The following is a 19777-nucleotide window of genomic DNA, read 5'->3' as shown; positions in this document are numbered from 1 at the left end:
GCAGGGGTGGCTGGGGGCTGCCCCAATGGCTGCCAGCAGAACTCCTGGGTTGCCACAGCTATGCATTTGCCCAGTGTTGGCCCGTTGGGCTTATGAATGGCTCGTGGGGAGAAATAGCTGGATCCTGGGGCTCGGTGCCAGGTGGCTCCTGTTGTGCTGGGGAGTGGGTGGGCAGGAAGAGCAAAGGTCTCGAGTGGTGGGTCTGGACTGGCAGGGAAAGAGCCAGAGTGGAAAAGCAACAGAGCAAGAGGGTATGGTAGGGGCCTGGGACACCCATAGAAGGGAAAGAGGCCAAAAGTCGGGTAAGGGCTGCCTGGGGATGGCATCATTTCAGCCCCATCACTGGCAGCTGTGAGCACTGCCTGCCCCTGGTGCCTGGCTTTTCCATGCAGGGCTTTGGCACTGCAGCTGATCGGCCTAGGTTGGGGATAGTGGGGTCTGTGCTGCTGTGTTTCGGACCCTGAGCTGGGATGTGTCTCTGCTCCGTGCCCGAGAACAAGCCCGCTGCATCTGGAGTGGTGGGGCTGGGCGGGGAGCGGAAGGTGTGGAGAGATGCGCGGGCAGGATCCAGCCCCGAGCGTGGGGTCAGATTTGCATGGAGGGGCCGTGCCCGGGGCAGGCGGGGGCTTAAAAGGGGGTCAGTGTCCGCAAACGAGCCCCATCGTTGTGGGGACACGGAGCTGGTGGGATCGCACCATGGCCTGGCTCCCTCTCCTCCTCGTGGTGCTCGCCCACGGCTCAGGTGACACCTCCAGACTCACTGTGCCCAGCCAGGGACTCTGGGCACAGGGGTCCTGTCCCCATCCTGCTGCCCGGGGAGGTCTGTGGCTCTGAGGCACTTGCTCACCCCCATCTTCTCCCCTCTCTCCTCTCCCTCTCCAGGTTCCCTGGTCCAGGCAGCGCTGACTCAGCCGCCCTCGGTGTCCACGACCCTGGGAGAAACTGTCCGGATCTCCTGCTCTGGGAGCAGCTACAGCTATGGCTGGTACCAGCAGAAGGTCCCTGGCACTGGCCCTGTCACTGTGATCTACTGGGATGACAGCAGACCCTCGGGCATCCCTTCGCCATTCTCCGGAACCAAGTCTGGCTCCACGGGCACGTTAACCATCACTGGGGTCCAAGCCGAGGATGAGGCTGTCTATTACTGTGGGAGCTACGACAGCAGCAGCAGTGCTGCCACAGTGACACAGAGCAATGGGGAAGTGATACAAAATCCTCCTGCCATCGCAGGGCCAGTTGGAAGTCTCTGCATTCACTGTTTGACAGTGGGGCAGATCCCCACCATGGACCTGCCTTGTGCTGCAGGTGGCTGTGCCAGCTGTCCCTGCTGTCCTGTCCCTTAGAGCCTCAGGTCTGTGCCTGTCCCTGGTCTATTGGGGAAGTGATCACCCCCAGCAGGCCTGTCCCTGCCCACCCTGCAGGTCCAAGGTCCCCCACACTCCCCAGCTGGCACCCAGGGCCCTGCCCACGTGCCCCCCTGCCCTGCTCCCTGCACAGCTGTGCCAGGAGCCCCCAAGGCATCCCCCCAGGGGGTTCAGCCCAGCTGAAACTGTGGCCCCAGCATGCAGTGAGGGGATGTGACCTGGGCCGGGGAGCTGGAGGAAAGCTTTGCCTTTGGACCCTGGGAAGGGATGTTCCCCATGGGCACAGCAGCTCCAGGGTCATGCGAGAGGGTCCTGGGACAGAGCAGGGGTGGATGGGGCTGCTCTGTCCTGCTGCAAGAGGAGACCATGGGCTACTCCAGCATAGGCTGTTTGCACCTCTGGCTGCCTGGGGAGCCCCTGGCCCTGGGACATGTCCAACCACAGCCCCATGGCAGCAAAGGACTGCCCAGCAGCCTGACCCTGTCCCTGTCCTGCTGCAGGATCACCTGGCCTGGGGCTACTGCTGGGGACAAAGGTGCTGGCTCCTCTGTGTCCTGGAGTGCTGCTGGTTCTCAGCAGTGACATTTCCTGCATCCCCATGAATGTGAGAGGGGAGGGGACAGGAGCTGGGGGTGAGGGTGTGTGATAGGTCCAGGCTTCGGGCAGGGGTGCTGGCCCCATGGGGCTGCATTTGTGCTGTCTGGAGCTGCTGCGTGGACAGCCAGGTCCCAGCTGGCCTCATCCCCCAGCTCTGTGCCCAGGACCATGGTGCTGGTGGGGATGGCCATGGCCTGGGGAATAGAGAGCATTGGCTGGGATGCACTGAGCACCCTGCAGTCCTTGGGGTGAGGGCTGCTCTGTGCTCCCAACCCTGCTCTTCTCAGCCAGGCAACTTTAAGGTCCCAGGTGCTCATCGGTCACAGATAACATTCAGCTGAGGAGCTGGAGGGAGGGAGGGAAATGGGTCTTTGCTCCTGCCTTTTCCCAGCCCCTTCTGCATGGAGGGCCCAGCTAGACCTCAAAAATCTACCCCAGCGTTAAGAGCCTGGTCAGTGGCTTGTACTGCCATCCGCAGCATGGGGACCGGCTCATCTGCTCCCCACAACCCATAGAGGGGATGTTTGAACTGTGGGTGCTGCATGTCCCTCGCTACCCGCCCTGTCCCCAGTGCCCGGTTCTCCCACACCTGCTGGCCCTGCAGCCACTCAGCACAGGCCGGAGACAGTGGGGTCTGTGCTGCGGTGTTTCAGGCTCTGAGCTGGGATGTGTGTCTGCTCTGTGCCCAAGAACAAGCCCGCTGCATCTGGAGTGGTGGGGCTGGGCGGGGAGCGGAAGGTGTGGAGAGATGCACGGGCAGGATCCAGCCCAGGCGTGGGGTCAGATTTGCATGGAGGGGCCGTGCCCGGGGCAGGCGGGGGCTTAAAAGGGGGTCAGTGTCCGCAAACGAGCCCCATCGTCGTGGGGACACGGAGCTGGTGGGATCGCACCATGGCCTGGCTCCCTCTCCTCCTCGCGGTGCTCGCCCACGGCTCAGGTGACACCTCCAGACTCACTGTGCCCAGACAGGAACTCTGGGCACAGGGGTCCTGTCCCCATCCTGCTGCCCGGGGAGGTCTGTGTCCATGGGGCACTGGCTGACCGCCATCTTCTCCCCTCTCTTTTCTCCCTCTCCAGGTTCCCTGGTCCAGGCAGCGCTGACTCAGCTGCCCTCGGTGTCCACGACCCTGGGAGAAACCGTCCGGATCTCCTGCTCTGGGAGCAGCTACAGCTATGGCTGGTACCAGCAGAAGGTCCCTGGCACTGGCCCTGTCACTGTGATCTACAATAACAACCAGAGACCCTCGGGCATCCCTTCGCGATTCTCTGGTTCTGCATCTGGCTCCACGGCCACGTTAACCATCGCTGGGGTCCAAGCCGATGACGAGGCTGTCTATTACTGTGGGAGCTGGGACAGCAGCAGCAGTGCTGCCACAGTGACTCAGAGCAATGGGGAAGTGATACAAAATCCTCCTGCCATCGCAGGGCCAGTTGGGAGTCTCTGCAGTCACCGTTTGACAGTGGGGCAGATCCCCACCATGGACCTGCCTTGTGCTGCAGGTGGCTGTGCCGGGTGTCCCTGCTGTCCTGTCCCTTAGAGCTTCACGTCTGTGCCTGTCCCTGGTCTATTGGGGAGGTGATGACCCCAGCAGGCCTGTCCCTGCCCACCCTGCAGGTCCAAGGTCCCCTGCACTCCCCAGCTGGCACCCAGGGCCCTGCCCACGTGCCCCCCTGCCCTGCTCCCTGCACAGCTGTGCCAGGAGCCCCCAAGGCATCCCCCCAGGGGGTTCAGCCCAGCTGAAACTGTGGCCCCAGCACCCGGTGGGGGTGATGTGACCTGGGCCAGGGAGCTGGAGGAAAGCTTTGCCTTTGAACCCTGGGAAGGGATGTTCCCCATGGGCACAGCAGCTCCAGGGTCATGCGAGAGGGTCCTGGGGCAGAGCAGGGGTGGATGGGGCTGCTCTGTCCTGCTGCAGGAGGAGACCATGGGCTACTCCAGCATAGGCTGTTTGCACCTCTGGCTGCCTGGGGAGCCCCTGGCCCTGGGACATGTCCAACCACAGCCCCATGGCAGCAAAGGACTGCCCAGCAGAATGACCCCGTCCCTGTCCTGCTGCAGGATCACCTGGCCTGGGGCTACTGCTGGGGACAAAGGTGCTGGCTCCTCTGTGTCCTGGAGTGCTGCTGGTTCTCAGCAGTGACATTTCCTGCATCCCCATGAATGTGAGAGGGGAGGGGACAGGAGCTGGGGGTGAGGGTGTGTGATAAGTCCAGGCTTTGGGCAGGGGTGCTGGCCCCATAGGGCTGCAATTGTACTGTCTGTAGCTGCTGTGTGGACAGCCGGCTCCCAGCTGGCTTTGTCCCCCAGCTCTGTGCCCAGGACCATGGTGCTGGTGGGGATGGCCATGGCCTGAGGAATAGAGAGCATTGGCTGGGATGCACTGAGCACCCTGCAGTCCTTGGGGTGAGGGCTGCTCTGTGCTCCCAACCCTGCTCTTCCCAGCCAGGCAACATTAAGGTCCAGGTGCTCATGTGTCACAGATAACATTCAGCTGAGGAGCTGGAGGGAGGGAGGGAAATGGGTCTTTGCTCCTGCCTTTCCCAGCCCCTTCTGCATGGAGGGCCCAGCTGGACCTCAAAAATCTACCCCAGTGTTAAGAGCCTGGTCAGTGGCTTGTACTGCCATCCCCAGCATGAGTACCGGGTCATCTGCTCCCCACAACCCATAGAGGGGATGTTGGAACTGTGGGTGCTGCCTGTCCCTCACTACCTGCCCTATCCTCAGTACCCAGCTTTCCCACACCCGCTCGCCCTGCAACCACTCAGCACAGGCCAGAGACAGTGGGGTCTGTGCTGCTGTGTTTCGGACCCTGAGCTGGGATGTGTCTCTGCTCCGTGCCCGAGAACAAGCCCGCTGCATCTGGAGTGGTGGGGCTGGGCGGGGAGCGGAAGGTGTGGAGAGATGCGCGGGCAGGTTCCAGCCCCGAGCGTGGGGTCAGATTTGCATGGAGGGGCCGTGCCCGGGGCAGGCGGGGGCTTAAAAGGGGGTCAGTGTCCGCAAACGAGCCCCATCGTCGTGGGGACACGGAGCTGGTGGGATCGCACCATGGCCTGGCTCCCTCTCCTCCTCGCGGTGCTCGCCCACGGCTCAGGTGACACCTTCAGACTCACCATGCCCAGCGGGTTACTCTGAGCACGAGGGTCCTGTCCCCATCCCACTGCCCGGGGAGGTCTGTGCCCCTGGGGCACTTGCTCACCCCCGTCTTCTCCCCTCTCTCCTCTCCTCTCCCTCTCCAGGTTCCCTGGTCCAGGCAGCACTGACTCAGCCGCCCTCGGTGTCCACGACCCTGGGAGAGACCGTCCGGATCACCTGCTCTGGGCTCTACAGCAGCAGTAGCAATGCTGGCTGGTACCAGCAGAAGGTCCCTGGCACTGGCCCTGTCACTGTGATCTACGGTAGCACCAATAGACCCTCAGGCATCCCTTCGCGATTCTCTGGAACCAAGTCTGGCACCACGGCCACGTTGACCATCGCTGGGGTCCAAGCTGAGGACGAGGCTGTCTATTACTGTGGTGGCAGCGACGGCAGCACTGATATTCCCACAGTGACTCTGAGCAATGGGGAAGTGTTACAAAATCCTCCTGTCACCACAGCACCAGTTGGGAGTCTCTGCAGTCTCCGTTTGACAGTGGGGCAGATCCCTGCCTTGGCCCTGCCCTCTGCTGCAGGTGGCTGTGCCAGGTGTCCCTGCTCTCTTGTCCCTTAGAGCCTCAGGTCTGTGCCTGTCCCTGGTCTATTGGGGAGGTGATGACCCCAGCAGGCCTGTCCCTGCCCACCCTGCAGGTCCAAGGTCCCCCGCACTCCCCAGCTGGCACCCAGGGCCCTGCCCACGTGCCTCCCTGCCCTGCTCCCTGCACAGCTGTGCCAGGAGCCCCCAGGCATCCCCCCAGGGGGTTCAGCCCAGCTGAAACTGTGGCCCCAGCACCCGGTGGGGGGGATGTGACCTGGGCCAGGGAGCTGGAGGAAAGCTTTGCCTTTGGACCCTGGGAAGGGATGTTCCCCATGGGCACAGCAGCTCCAGGGTCATGCGAGAGGGTCCTGGGACAGAGCAGGGGTGGATGGGGCTGCTCTGTCCTGCTGCAAGAGGAGACCATGGGCTACTCCAGCATAGGCTGTTTGCACCTCTGGCTGCCTGGGGAGCCCCTGGCCCTGGGACATGTCCAACCACAGCCCCATGGCAGCAAAGGACTGCCCAGCAGCCTGACCCTGTCCCTGTCCTGCTGCAGGATCACCTGGCCTGGGGCTACTGCTGGGGACAAAGGTGCTGGCTCCTCTGTGTCCTGGAGTGCTGCTGGTTCTCAGCAGTGACATTTCCTGCATCCCCATGAATGTGAGAGGGGAGGGGACAGGAGCTGGGGGTGAGGGTGTGTGATAGGTCCAGGCTTCGGGCAGGGGTTCTGGCCCCATAGGGCTGCAATTGTACTGTCTGTAGCTGCTGTGTGGACAACCAGGTCCCAGCTGGCCTTGTCCCCCAGCTCTGTGCCCAGGACCATGGTGCTGGTGGGGATGGCCATGGCCTGGGGAATAGAGAGCATTGGCTGGGATGCACTGAGCACCCTGCAGTCCTTGGGGTGAGGGCTGCTCTGTGCTCCCAACCCTGCTCTTCTCAGCCAGGCAACATTAAGATCCCATCGGTCACAGATAACATTCAGCTGAGGAGCTGGAGGGAGGGAGGGAAATGGGTCTTTGCTCCTGCCTTTTCCCAGCCCCTTCTGCATGGAGGGCCCAGCTGGACCTCAAAAATCTACCCCAGCGTTAAGAGCCTGGTCAGTGGCTTGTACTGCCATCCCCAGCATGGGGACCGGCTCATCTGCTCCCCACAACCCATAGAGGGGGTGTTTGAACTGTGGGTGCTGCCTGTCCCCCACTACCCGCCCTGTCCCCAGTGCCCGGCTCTCCCACACCCGCTGGCCCTGCAGCCACTCAGCACAGGCCGGAGACAGTGGGGTCTGTGCTGCTGTGTTTCGCGCTCTGAGCTGGGATGTGTCTCTGCTCCGTGCCCGAGAACAAGCCCGCTGCATCTGGAGTGGTGGGGCTGGGCGGGGAGCGGAAGGTGTGGAGAGATGCGCGGGCAGGTTCCAGCCCAGGCGTGGGGTCAGATTTGCATGGAGGGGCCGTGCCCGGGGCAGGCGGGGGCTTAAAAGGGGGTCAGTGTCCGCAAACGAGCCCCATCGTCGTGGGGACACGGAGCTGGTGGGATCGCACCATGGCCTGGCTCCCTCTCCTCCTCGCGGTGCTCGCCCACGGCTCAGGTGACACCTCCACACTCACTGTGCCCAGCCAGGGACTCTGGGCACAGGGGTCCTGTCCCCATCCTGCTGCCCGGGGAGGTCTGTGTCCATGGGGCACTGGCTGACCGCCATCTTCTCCCCTCTCTTTTCTCCCTCTCCAGGTTCCCTGGTCCAGGCAGCGCTGACTCAGCCACCCTCGGTGTCCACGACCCTGGGAGAAACCGTCCGGATCGAATGCTCTGGGCTTAGCAGTGGTAACAGTGCTGGCTGGTACCAGCAGAAGGTCCCTGGCACTGCCCCTGTCACTATGATCTACGGTAGCACCAATAGACCCTCAGGCATCCCTTCGCGATTCTCTGGCACCAAGTCTGGCACCACGGCCACGTTAACCATCACTGGGGTCCAAGCTGAGGACGAGGCTGTCTATTTCTGTGGTGGCTACGACGGCAGCAGCAATGCTGCCACAGTGACTCAGAGCAATGGGGAAGTGATACAAAATCCTCCTGTCACCACAGCGCCAGTTAGGAGTCTCTGCAGTCTCCGTTTGACAGTGGGGCAGATCCCTGCCTTGGCCCTGCCCTGTGCTGCAGGTGGCTGTGCCAGGTGTCCTTGCTCACTTGTCCCTTAGAGCCTCAGGTCTGTGCCTGTCCCTGGTCTATTGGGGAGGTGATGACCCCAGCAGGCCTGTCCCTGCCCACCCTGCAGGTCCAAGGTCCCCCGCACTCCCCAGCTGGCACCCAGGGCCCTGCCCACGTGCCCCCCTGCCCTGCTCCCTGCACAGCTGTGCCAGGAGCCCCCAAGGCATCCCCCCAGGGGGTTCAGCCCAGCTGAAACTGTGGCCCCAGCACCCGGTGGGGGGGATGTGACCTGGGCCAGGGAGCTGGAGGAAAGCTTTGCCTTTGGACCCTGGGAAGGGATGTTCCCCATGGGCACAGCAGCTCCAGGGTCATGCGAGAGGGTCCTGGGACAGAGCAGGGGTGGATGGGGCTGCTCTGTCCTGCTGCAAGAGGAGACCATGGGCTACTCCAGCATAGGCTGTTTGCAGCTCTGGCTGCCTGGGGAGCCCCTGGCCCTGGGACATGTCCAACCACAGCCCCATGGCAGCAAAGGACTGCCCAGCAGCCTGACCCTGTCCCTGTCCTGCTGCAGGATCACCTGGCCTGGGGCTACTGCTGGGGACAAAGGTGCTGGCTCCTCTGTATTGTGGGGTGCTGCTGGTTCTCAGCAGTGACATTTCCTGCATCCCCATGAATGTGACAGGGACGAGTACAGGAGCTGGGGGTGAGGGTGTGTGATAGGGCCAGGCTTTGGGCAGGGGTGCTGGCCCCATAGGGCTGCATTTGTGCTGTCTGGAGCTGCTGTGTGGACAACCAGGTCCCAGCTGGCCTTGTCCCCCAGCTCTGTGTCCAGGACCATGGTGCTGGTGGGGATGGCCATGGCCTGGGGAATAGAGAGCATTGGCTGGGATGCACTGAGCACCCTGCAGTCCTTGGGGTGAGGGCTGCTCTGTGCTCCCAACCTTTCTCCCCTCAGCCAGGCAACTTTAAGGTCCTAGGTGCTCATGTGTCACAGATAACATTCAGCTGAGGAGCTGGAGGGAGGGATGGAAATGGGTCTTGGCTCCTGCCTTTTCCCAGCCTCTTCTGCATGGGAGAGCCCAGCTGGACCCCAGAAATCTACCCCAGTGTTAGGAGCCTGGGCAATGGCTTGTACTGCCTTCCCCAGCATGAGTACCAGGTCATCTGCTCCCCACAACCCATAGAGGGGATGTTGGAACTGTGGGTGCTGCCTGTCCCTCACTACCCGCCCTGTCCCCAGTGCCCGGTTCTCCCACACCCGCTGGCCCTGCAGCCACTCAGCACAGGCCAGAGACAGTGGGGTCTGTGCTGCTGTGTTTCGCTCTCTGAGCTGGGATGTGTCTCTTCTCCGTGCCCGAGAACAAGCCCGCTGCATCTGGAGTGGTGGGGCTGGGCGGGGAGCGGAAGGTGTGGAGAGATGCGCGGGCAGGATCCAGCCCCGAGCGTGGGGTCAGATTTGCATGGAGGGGCCGTGCCCGGGGCAGGCGGGGGCTTAAAAGGGGGTCAGTGTCCGCAAACGAGCCCCATCGTCGTGGGGACACGGAGCTGGTGGGATCGCACCATGGCCTGGCTCCCTCTCCTCCTCGCGGTGCTCGCCCACGGCTCAGGTGACACCTCCACACTCACTGCATTCAGCTGGGACATGGAGCACAGGGGTCCTGTCCCCATTCCACTGCCCGGGGAGGTCTGTGTCCCTGGGGCACTGGCTGACCCCCATCTTCTCCCCTCTCTTTTCTCCCTCTCCAGGTTCCCTGGTCCAGGCAGCGCTGACTCAGCCACCCTCAGTGTCCACGACCCTGGGAGAAACCGTCCAGATCGAATGCTCTGGGATTAGCAGTGGTAACAGTGCTGGCTGGTACCAGCAGAAGGTCCCTGGCACTGGCCCTGTCACTGTAATCTATAACAGCAACCAGAGACCCTCGGGCATCCCTTCGCGATTCTCTGGCACCAGGTCTGGCACCACGGCCACATTGATCATCGCTGGGGTCCAAACTGAGGACGAGGCTGACTATTACTGTGGTGGCTACGACGGCAGCACTTATAGGCCCACAATGACTCAGAGCAATGGGGAAGTGATACAAAATCCTCCTGTCATCACAGGTACAGTCAGCCATCTCTGCTGTCCCCCATTTGATGCTGGGGCAGATCCCTGCCATGGCCCTGCCCTGTGCTGCAGGTGGCTGTGCCAGGTGTCCTTGCTCAGCTGTCCCTTAGAGCCCCATTCTGTGCCTCTCCCCTGTTATTTGGGGAGGGGATGACCCCATCAGCCCTGTCCCTGGGAGGTGCCCCCCTGCCTTGCTCCCTGCACAGCTGTGCCAGGAGCCCCCAGGGCATCCCCCCAGGGGGTTCAGCCCACCTCAAACTGTGGCCTCAGCACCCAGTGGGGGGGATGTGACCTGGGCCAGGGAGCTGGAGGAAAGCTTTGCCTTTGGACCCTGGGAAGGGATGTTCCCCAAGGGCACAGCAGCTCCAGGGTCATGTGAGAGAGTCCTGGGACAGAGCAGGAGTGGATGGGGCTGCTCTGTCCTGCTGCAAGAGGAGACCATGGGCTACTCCAGTGTTGACTGTTTGCAGCTCTGGACCCCTGGGGGGCCCCTGGCCCTGGGACATGTCCAACCACAGCCCCATGGCAGCAAAGGACTGCCCAGCAGCCTGACCCTGTGCCTGTCCTGCTGCAGGATCACCTGGCCTGGGGCTACTGCTGGGGACAAAGGTGCTGGCTCCTCTGTGTCCTGGAGTGCTGCTGGTTCTCAGGGTGAGAGCTGCTCTGTGGTTCAGCCCTTCTCCGCTCACCCAGGCAACATTAAGGCCCACGGTGCTCATGACTCACAGGTAACATTCAGCTGAGGAGCTGGAGGGAGGGATGGAAATGGGTCTTTGCTCCTGCCTTTTCCCAGCCCCTTCTGCATGGAGGGCCCAGCTGGACCTCAAAAATCTACCCCAGTGTTAAGAGCCTGGTCAGTGGCTTGTACTGCCATCCTCAGCATGAGTACCGGGTCATCTGCTCCCCACAACCCATAGAGGGGATGTTGGAACTGTGGGTGCTGCCTGTCCCTCACTACTCGCCCTGTCCTCAGCACCCAGTTCTCCCACACCCGCTGGCCCTGCTGCCACTCAGCACAGGCCAGAGACAGTGGGGTCTGTGCTGCTGTGTTTCGGACCCTGAGCTGGGATGTGTCTCTGCTCCGTGCCCGAGAACAAGCCCGCTGCATCTGGAGTGGTGGGGCTGGGCGGGGAGCGGAAGGTGTGGAGAGATGCGCGGGCAGGATCCAGCCCCGAGCGTGGGGTCAGATTTGCATGGAGGGGCCGTGCCCGGGGCAGGCGGGGGTTTAAAAGGGGGTCAGTGTCCGCAAACGAGCCCCATCGTCGTGGGGACACGGAGCTGGTGGGATCGCACCATGGCCTGGCTCCCTCTCCTCCTTGCGGTGCTCGCCCACGGCTCAGGTGACACCTCCACACTCACTGTGCTCAGCCAGGGACTCTGGGCACAGGGGTCCTGTCCCCATCCTGCTGCCCAGGGAGGTCTGTGCCCCTGGGGCACTGGCTGACCCTCATGTTCTCCCCTCTCTCCTCTCCCTCTCCAGGTTCCCTGGTCCAGGCAGCGCTGACTCAGCCGCCCTCGGTGTCCACGACCCTGGGAGGAACCGCCCAGATCGAATGCTCCGGGCTTGGCAGTGCCGGCTGGCATTATGCTGGCTGGTACCAGCAGAAGGTCCCTGGCACAGCCCCTGTCACTGTGATCTATGGTGGCAACCGGAGACCCTCGGGCATCCCTTCACGATTCTCTGGAACCCAGTCTGGCACCACGGCCACGTTGACCATCGCTGGGGTCCAAGCTGAGGACGAGGCTGTCTATTACTGTGGTGGCTGGGACAGGAACAGTGACAGTCCCACAATGACACAGAGCAATGGGGAAGTGATACAAAATCCTCCCACCATCCCATGGTCAGTTGCGAGTCTGTGCTGTCCCCATTTGATGGTGGGGCAGATCCCCACCTTGGCCTTGCCCTGTGTTATAGGTGGCTGTGCCTTGTGTCCCAGATCACTTGCGTCTTACAGTCCCATGTCTGTGCCTGTCCCTGGCCGTTTGGGGAGGTGATGACCCCATCTCTCCTGTCCCTGCTGGGTGGCCCACTGCCCTTCTCCCAGCCCAGCTGCACCAGGAGCCCCTGGGCACTGGGCACCTCCACCCCCAGCCAGTGCTGGTTGTAGCCTACAAAGGCAGTGATTTCTTGGGGCAGATATTCACACAGCCCTTGCCGGGCCAGTTTCAGGATGGTTTATACTGCAAGGCTGCCTGGCACATCCTACCCTTTGCCTTCTCCTTTCCTTCCCAGCACATCTGGGTGAGCCCTGTGGCAGCAGCAGAGGATCCCTGGTGTCACCTTTGTTGCTCAGCCCCGGCAGCTGGGATGCAGCAGTCGTGTGTAATGTCCCCAGTCACCTCAGGACCAGCACCCCCTCACTTGCCTCCACTCCCACTGAGGCCCGTGCCAGATAGGTGCTGAAGGGCCAACACCCCTGATACGTCCAGCACAGCATGTCTCCTTCTCCTCCTTCTCCTCCTCCTCCTCCTCCTCCATGCCTCCTCCCAAGGACAAGAGCTGGACTTTCAAGCTGAACGTTGTCCCCCTTTATGTCCCCTCCTAAAGTGAATCCTAAACCCCATGAAAGCCTGAGAAATGCTCAGAAACTGATAATATACAATAGTTGATATCAGCTTCAGTTAAATGCCTTGCATAGACAACTGCAGTGATATTTTTTGGCTAGTTTCAGCCTGATGCACAAAAGCATAAACCTACCCAGACCCAAACCAAACCTCTGAAACAGAAAGTGCCTCAAACCATGAAATCCTCGAAGTATCATTTATTTTCCAGTGACTCAGGATATTCACTGATTCTATCTGTTTCTATAACCACTGGCACAAACCACAACATTTGAATATTTTTGAGTTCAGGTTAAGCTGGTGCTGTTGAAAGCCAGCACTCCAAGAGTTTGTTTGCTCTGAGCCCAGCACCCTGTGCCCTGTGAGATTGGGACCACACTGGGAAAACACTTTACAAAGCAGCAGCCAAGCTTTCCCTGGGGAATTTGAAGTTAATCAGTCTTAGCTGAAACCCACGCCGGCTGACCCCTGCCTTGGCTATTGCAGCTGTAGAAAGGAATCTGCATCCATCGCATGCTTTTCTCTGCTAATTTCAGCTCTTCCTTTCTACCAACAACTGATGCCTCCTCTCCTCTCACATCCTGCTGGGTCCACCAGGACACCATCCCGTCACCTCCACCCTGGAGCATCCATGGGACCCAGGACTGCTCCTGCCGTCGGGCAGGAGGTTTTTGCACAGCCCTGTATCACTGTGTGGTGTATTCGGCGCAGGGACCCAGTTGACGATTTCAAGTGAGTTGACGACTTCTTCTCAGTCTTTCTTTCACCACGAATTTGTGACTTTTTGTCAATTTTGGGGGATTTTGGGGTTTTTTTCTTGGGCTTGGCGCTGGGCTGGGGTCTGCTGCCGGTTCGGGGACTGACACTAAGCGTGGCGTTGTGGGCTGTGTCTTGTCCCTGCGGACTCGGAGGGCTCTGGTGCGCGCCACAGAGGATCGGGGGGGTATTTTCTCAACCGAAAAATCTTAAAATTTGTGTCTGAGAGAGCCTATTTCAGAAAACCAGGTTTAGGTCTTTTAGAAAGTCAATTTTTGTCTTTGTTAAAGAAATTAGTCGTTAGTCTAAGGTCTAAGTCCTCAACTCTTCACCCTGGGGACTAAGTCCGTCACCCTTGGCGAGGAACAGGGGCTTCTCTGCGAGGTCCCGTGGCCGCGGGCACTGCGAAATGGCAGTGGGCTGAAGTCACGGCCACCTTTGTGTTAAAGTGGCACGTCCCTGGGATCTTAACCAAAAGTTTTCAGGGTACCTTAAAGAGCCTGTTCTCCAGGTAAGCCGTGTCAAAAATGAAGATTATTGTGTTGAAAAATGCTGCTGGGAACATTGTTTGTGTGTCTTTGTCTGTGATTTTTGAAAGAATTTGGCCAAAAATCCCAATCTGAATCAAATTACTAGGGGTGGAAGATGAGGAAAAATGTAATTTCTCAATTTCTCCCGCAGAAAGTTTTTAACAGCAAAGTCCTCCTGGTTTTTTAATAGAGATCGAGATAGAGACATTGTACATTCGAGGAGGCAGCAGAACCACCTCGGAAAGACAAAATCTCTTTTCTTCACCTTCCTTTGGGTGATTTGTAATAGCACTTTTTTTCTGAGAAAAGTCTCAAAGTGTCAGAAAGCAGAACTGAGAAGAAAACAGGATGGTTTGTCTTTGAAATTTTGACTTTAAAACAAATTGCTGTGCAAAAGAAAAGAAATCGGTTTATGGCAGCTAACCAGCAATTTTGGTTTATATATTATATATATGTGTGTATATACAATATATATAACATATATGTTTATGTAAATATTAAATATCTAAAATACATAAATACCTATATTATAGATGATATATAATTAGACATATTTATTGAAAATATATGCTATAATATATATAGTATATATAGTATATATATAGTATATTTTATTTATGTAATATATGATAGATATATATGTACATAGATATGATGTATATTACCTGTATATATAGATGTCTGTAATATATAATGTGAACATGCACATATATGTACATACAGTATATATCTAAAAAAAATATATATAAGTATATATGGGGTGTATGTATATATGTATGTGTATTACATACACATGTGTATATATACTTTTTTAATATATATAAGTATATATTACTTTTTAATATATATATAAATATATAACTTATATATTAAGTTTTTATATATATGTGTGTGTGTATATATATATATATATTTAATATATATATATATACACATACATATACACACAGATATATGTAAAAATTGTATAGGGAGCTGTATCCCAAATCTAAATATATTAGAGGTACAAATTATAACCTCTCAGGCACGGGGGAAGCGCAGAGTTCCTGGGCAGCGCCAGCAGGGCAGGCAGGGGCTGTGCTGGGGCACAGGGGCCCCTGACACCCCCGCCACTCTCTCCCCCTCGCAGACTTGCCCAGGTCGGCCCCTGAAGTCGCCTTGTTCCCACCGCCGCCTGAGCTGCTGGAGCAGGAGAAAGCCACCTTGGTGTGTCTGATCGAAAACTTCTACCCTCGCGATGTGACCGTGAGCTGGCTGGCTGATGGCAGCACCGTCACTGATGGCGTGAGCACCAGCCAGCCCCAGTGGCAGAGCAACACCAAGTACATGGCCAGCAGCTACCTGACGCTGACTCCTAGCCAGTGGCGGAGCAAAGAGACCTACACCTGCAAGGTCACACATGTGGCTGGCAACGTGGAGAAGACCGTGAAGAGAAGCGAGTGCTCCTCCTAACCCTGCCGGGACATCCCGCAGCCCCTCACCGGCCCTGGCCCCCTTCCTCACTGCTGGGGGCAGCGACCCCCTGCAGCACAGATGTCTCTCATCACGTCCCCCTGCCCCCGGCTCCTGTCCCCCTGCCCTCAGTGTCACATGAATAAACACCAACACTGAACTAGCGCTGGCTCAGCATCCTTGTCTCTGTGTCCTTGCAACACACCTGCTCCCCCTGCGCCGGCCGACATTGCCCCAGCGGCACCAGTATGGAGGTGGGTGGGTGGGATGGGAACACACGTGTGCACACACACACACACGCACACATGTTACCAGGGGTGCCCAGGGCTCCCTGCAGTTCTTGCTCACCCCCAGGGATCCCACTGACCCACCCTGGCACTGCCAGGACCAAGGGATGAGCAGCTTGGAGCATCAGCCTGGTCTAAGCTCCTGTCCTGGCAGCAAGCACGTGGCCCTGGCTGTGCCAGCCTTGTCCCTCACCTGCTGACCTCTGGGTACCTTGCAGGGACACGTGGCTTGTTGTGGGGCCATGGCCAGCCATGTTCCTTTGCTGACCAGCCCTGGCTGTACCCCATGTCCTTGGTCACCCCTGTGTCACCCAGGATAGGGGTGCTGGTTCAGCTGCAGGGACATGCACCAGTCTGCCCCCTGCACCTTGTGCCACAGCAGCCAGGGCCCCTGCATGCCACATGCCCCATCCTCAGCACAACCCCAGGGAAGTGTCCCTTGCACATAGAGTGACACACAACCACAGCTGTGACGAGCACCAATGCTTAGCTGTGGGCACCCCATCAGAGCTGCACAGGGGACAGGAGCACCTGGCCACGCTGTATGCAGTTCTGGGGAAGATGCCCCCTCCCCAGCCTTTTGGTAAAGGGGAGACAGCCCCACTACATCCCCCTCTCCAGGCTGCACCAATGCCAGTGGGATGCCCACCCCCAGCAGACTTTGGGTTGCCACATGTCCCTGCAGGTGCTTTCTGGAAACACAGAATCATAGAAATGCAGAATGGTTTGTATTGGAAGGGACCTTTAAAAGGTCAGCTAGTCCAACCCACCCTGACATGAGCAGGGACATCTTCACCCAGATCAGGTTGCTCAGAGCTCCATCCAGCCTGGCCTTGAATGTCTCCAGGGTTTGGGCATCCACCATCTCTCTGGTCATCCTGGGACAGTGTTTCACCATCCTCATTGTAAAAAAGATCTTCCTCATGTCTGACCTGAATCTCCCCTCCTTTATTTTAAAACCATTACCCCTTGTCCTGTCGCTGCCCCGGGAAGGCCGGGGGCCAGCCAGCACCTTCACTGTGGACGGGCAGTCCATGCCTTGGCCTTGCTTGGGGCAAAGCCTCCAGCAGCCAGTGAGGAGAAAGCACCACTCTGTGCAGTGTTGCTGGCTGTGTGTCCTCCCTGCTGTGTCCATCTGTCCTGTCCACCCCAGTGCTTCTGTCCTGTCCACCTCAATGCCTCCATCCACCCATCTATCCATCCTACTCACCCCGATCCATCCTGACATCCCACGGGTGGCGCCTGTCCCTCGGTTACAGGGCACCAGACCCAAGCTTTTCACAGGCTCAGTTTGGGATGGGTCCTGCTGGGCTGGGGTCTGGCTTTGGCTCATGTCTGGGAGAGCAGAGCACAGGCACGTCTCCCACTTTGGAGGCAGGAAACCTCACTAAATATTGATTAAAAGATTGTGCTAAATCTTTTCCCTAAGCAACAACTGGCAAGGAAAAAATCTGCTGAATTATAGATCAGTGGCCCTGGCTTCTCCAGGGCCTCCCTACTCCCTCCTGCCTGCAGCACCATGAATTTCCAGCCATGGTTTTACCCATGAAATGCCCTTCAACAGGGCTGTAGAGGCACCACTGGGAATCACACTGAGATGCAGGGCCTGATCCAGCCCTCACTGGGGAGGATGCCTGGGTGGAAAACGCTCATCCTGCCCCCATAGCCGTGCTCGGCGGGGTTTTCTGGTGAGCAAATGTGCTGAGTGAAACCAAAACCCGCATCTCTCCCAGCTGCAGCTTTCGCTTTGCCATCCCCTGCGCTGCAATTTTAAACAGTCTTTTTAATTTTTGTTTTCCCAGCTTGCCATTAATTTTAAAAAGAGGGGGATCTAATTTAGTAAATGAGATGCTTCAGGAAAGCTCTAATTAGCTGCAGAGAGAGGCAGTGGGTCCCATGGTGGGATCGGGGCTTGGCAAGAGCTGCGCTCCCAGGCTGAGGCTCACAGGCAAGGGCTTAACAAGGTCTTCAATGGGGTTTAATAAACCCCGGTGGTTTAAACACTGTTTAGAGGGGCCCCATGGCCAAGACCAGCAAGATGGATGCGGGGATGGAGGCAGAGGGATGGGGCCATGGGAGCTCTTACAACCTTCACCCCAAAACACCCCCAGCCTCACAGAGCAAAGCTCTGCTCTGGTCCCCAAAACCTGCCCTGGGGTGGGGACAGCTCCTGTACCTATGGCCTTGCATTTGGGGGTGCCCATGCTGAAGCCCCTCTGTGAGAGACACGTACGGACAGGTTGGTCCCCCAAAACCAGCCTGGGCTTGTTCGGTCTTTTTTTATTGTGCAGGAAACAATTATTTTGCAGATATAATAGGCTCAGGCAGGATCTCTCAGCAAAGCAATTTTAAAAAATAACAGTATTGCAACACCAGGTGTTCTACCTAATGGTAGGCACACATAATAGGGCAAAAAGCCCCTGCTTATATCCCCCTAAAATCCCAGCCGCAATTTCCCTCCCCTGTTCCCCATTGGTTGGGTACTGCAGGGTTTACAGACTACCCCAACATATACAATACCCTTCCCCTTATCAATTTATTTAAGGTATGGATTCCTGGTACTTTGGCTACCCTTCCCCCTGAATTAACTTGTAAATACAGCTATCAGTATGCATACAGGTACCAGTATATATTCCGGGAAGAGACTGTGTTTTACATTAAGGATTCATAGTCCGATGTCTCTCGGTCCTTCCCCCCGCTGGGGTCAGGCACCGGGTCCTCAGTTATGTAAAAACAACAGTTCTCCGTTAAATGTTCCTTACAATTGCACATGACTCGGTGATTTCCGCAGGCCAAGGCGAGCCCCAGCATCTCCTGCCAGGAGGATTTAGGGGCTCCCTGTGTGGGGACGTGGCGGGAGCAGAGCGAATGCACCTGGGGCTGATGAAACACCTTGTCTGCAGAGACATGGGTGACGTGGCGCAGCCGGAGGGGTTGGGGACATCCCGCCTGCCCTCCCCGCGGCAGCTGCAGCCGCCCAAAACAGCCACCGTTCCTGGAGGCAGCAGGGCTGAAACTCGAAAGCAAGAGCTGGGGCTGAGAAAAGCTCCAGCCCGGGGTGGGGGGAGCGGGCAGAGCCAGACACATTGGGGTGGTCATGGGAGGACGGCACGAGTCCCCCCACTCTGGTTCTGCGCCTGTGCCGAGCTCAGGCCACACCAAACAGGACATACCCCTGCACCCCATCGTGACAGCCCCCCGCTCACGTAGCCACCTTCACCGAAGGGTTTGGGGACAGGCTGTGCCCCACCAGCCCCCCCCAGCCAACACCGCCACACAGCTGTGCAGCCGCGGGGCATCCCCTGGCTAAATTTACTCCTCACCCGCCACAGTCTCCAATCAGAAACTCGAAGGGGGGGCCAAAAAAAGGAAGCGAAACTGTCTCCAGTGAGTGCTGACGTGTGAAGGCGAGTGGGTGCCACACTGACAGGCCCCGAGTCGGCTCAGCCCCGAGATGGTTCTGGCTCTGTGCTGGGACCAGCTTTGCCCCTGCCTCAGCGGGATGTCACCTCGCAGGGCCATCAGCCACCGCAGTGAGGGGACAGGGTTTGGGGCAGCCCAAGGCTGCTCAAAATTGGCAGGGCAGGAGACCAGGGACCCACTGGGGGCTGGTGCCAAGGCTGGTGGGTCTGCGTGCCTGTGCCAGGGTGCACGTCCCCAGCCTGGAGTCACCCCTCTTGCACACACACAGCAGCACATGTACACACACACCCTTCCCAGTGACCCCAGTGCATCCAGCTGCCCTGGCTGGGTACCGCTGACCCCACACACGGGACCAGGGACAGGGCTGACCCTGACACTGCTCAGCTCATGCCCTTGTCCCCCTGTGCCACTGCCAGGGCCGCCTACTGCCACCCCACTGCCAGGTCACCCCAAATCCTCTCTTATTGGCTGAATTAAAATAATCAGCCTCTGCCTCCTGCCAGGCAGCCCCTCAGCTGGGCTTATCTGTCAGACTGACCTGCCAGGAGATGCAGGGGGCGGCCGCCAGGTTCCCACAATACGGGGCAGATTTCCCCAAATCCGTGAAATAAAGCATAGGTTATGAATGAATAAAATGCAGGCTATAAATTATAAAATACAGGTTATGAATTATTAAATACAATGAAACATCCCCTGGGCACACCCCAAAACAAAGCCCCAGCTGGGGACAGCCACAGAGCCCAAGGCCGAGGTTTATCACCCTGCAATTGAAAGGGAATTAAACGAAATAAATAAATGTTTGAAGCTGGTGTGGCTGAAAACACAACCTGAGCAATCAAGCCCATTTGCAAAGACCAGAGCATTTGCATAGCTCTGTCAAAACAGCAACTGC

At 58.2% G+C, this 19777-nt stretch overlaps 1 protein-coding gene across 1 annotated transcript; it reads left to right on the top strand.

Annotated features, from left to right (window-relative positions):
- Positions 1-602: 602 nt before the first annotated feature.
- LOC309446706 (immunoglobulin lambda-1 light chain-like) lies at positions 603-15352 on the top strand. The gene is made up of 4 exons (XM_082066681.1): positions 603-742; positions 883-1173; positions 13134-13169; positions 14853-15352. The coding sequence occupies exons 1-4, from the start codon at positions 697-699 to the stop codon at positions 15173-15175; spliced, it is 696 nt and encodes a 231-aa protein (XP_081922807.1). The 5' UTR covers positions 603-696; the 3' UTR covers positions 15176-15352.
- The last annotated feature ends 4425 nt before the right edge of the window (positions 15353-19777 follow it).

The sequence above is a fragment of the Streptopelia decaocto genome (assembly GCF_964273445.1).
Source record: "Streptopelia decaocto genome assembly, chromosome: 15".
Classification (NCBI taxonomy): Eukaryota; Metazoa; Chordata; class Aves; order Columbiformes; family Columbidae; genus Streptopelia; species Streptopelia decaocto.
This window is presented reverse-complemented; position numbering and strand designations above follow the sequence as displayed.

Coding starts and splice junctions, on each gene's coding strand:
- LOC309446706 (XM_082066681.1), top strand. CDS start 697: ATGGCCTGGCTCCCTCTCCTCCTCGTGGTGCTCGCCCACGGCTCAG. Junction 743..882: donor GGTGCTCGCCCACGGCTCAG/GTGACACCTCCA, acceptor CTCCCTCTCCAG/GTTCCCTGGTCCAGGCAGCG. Junction 13,170..14,852: donor GACCCAGTTGACGATTTCAA/GTGAGTTGACGA, acceptor TCCCCCTCGCAG/ACTTGCCCAGGTCGGCCCCT.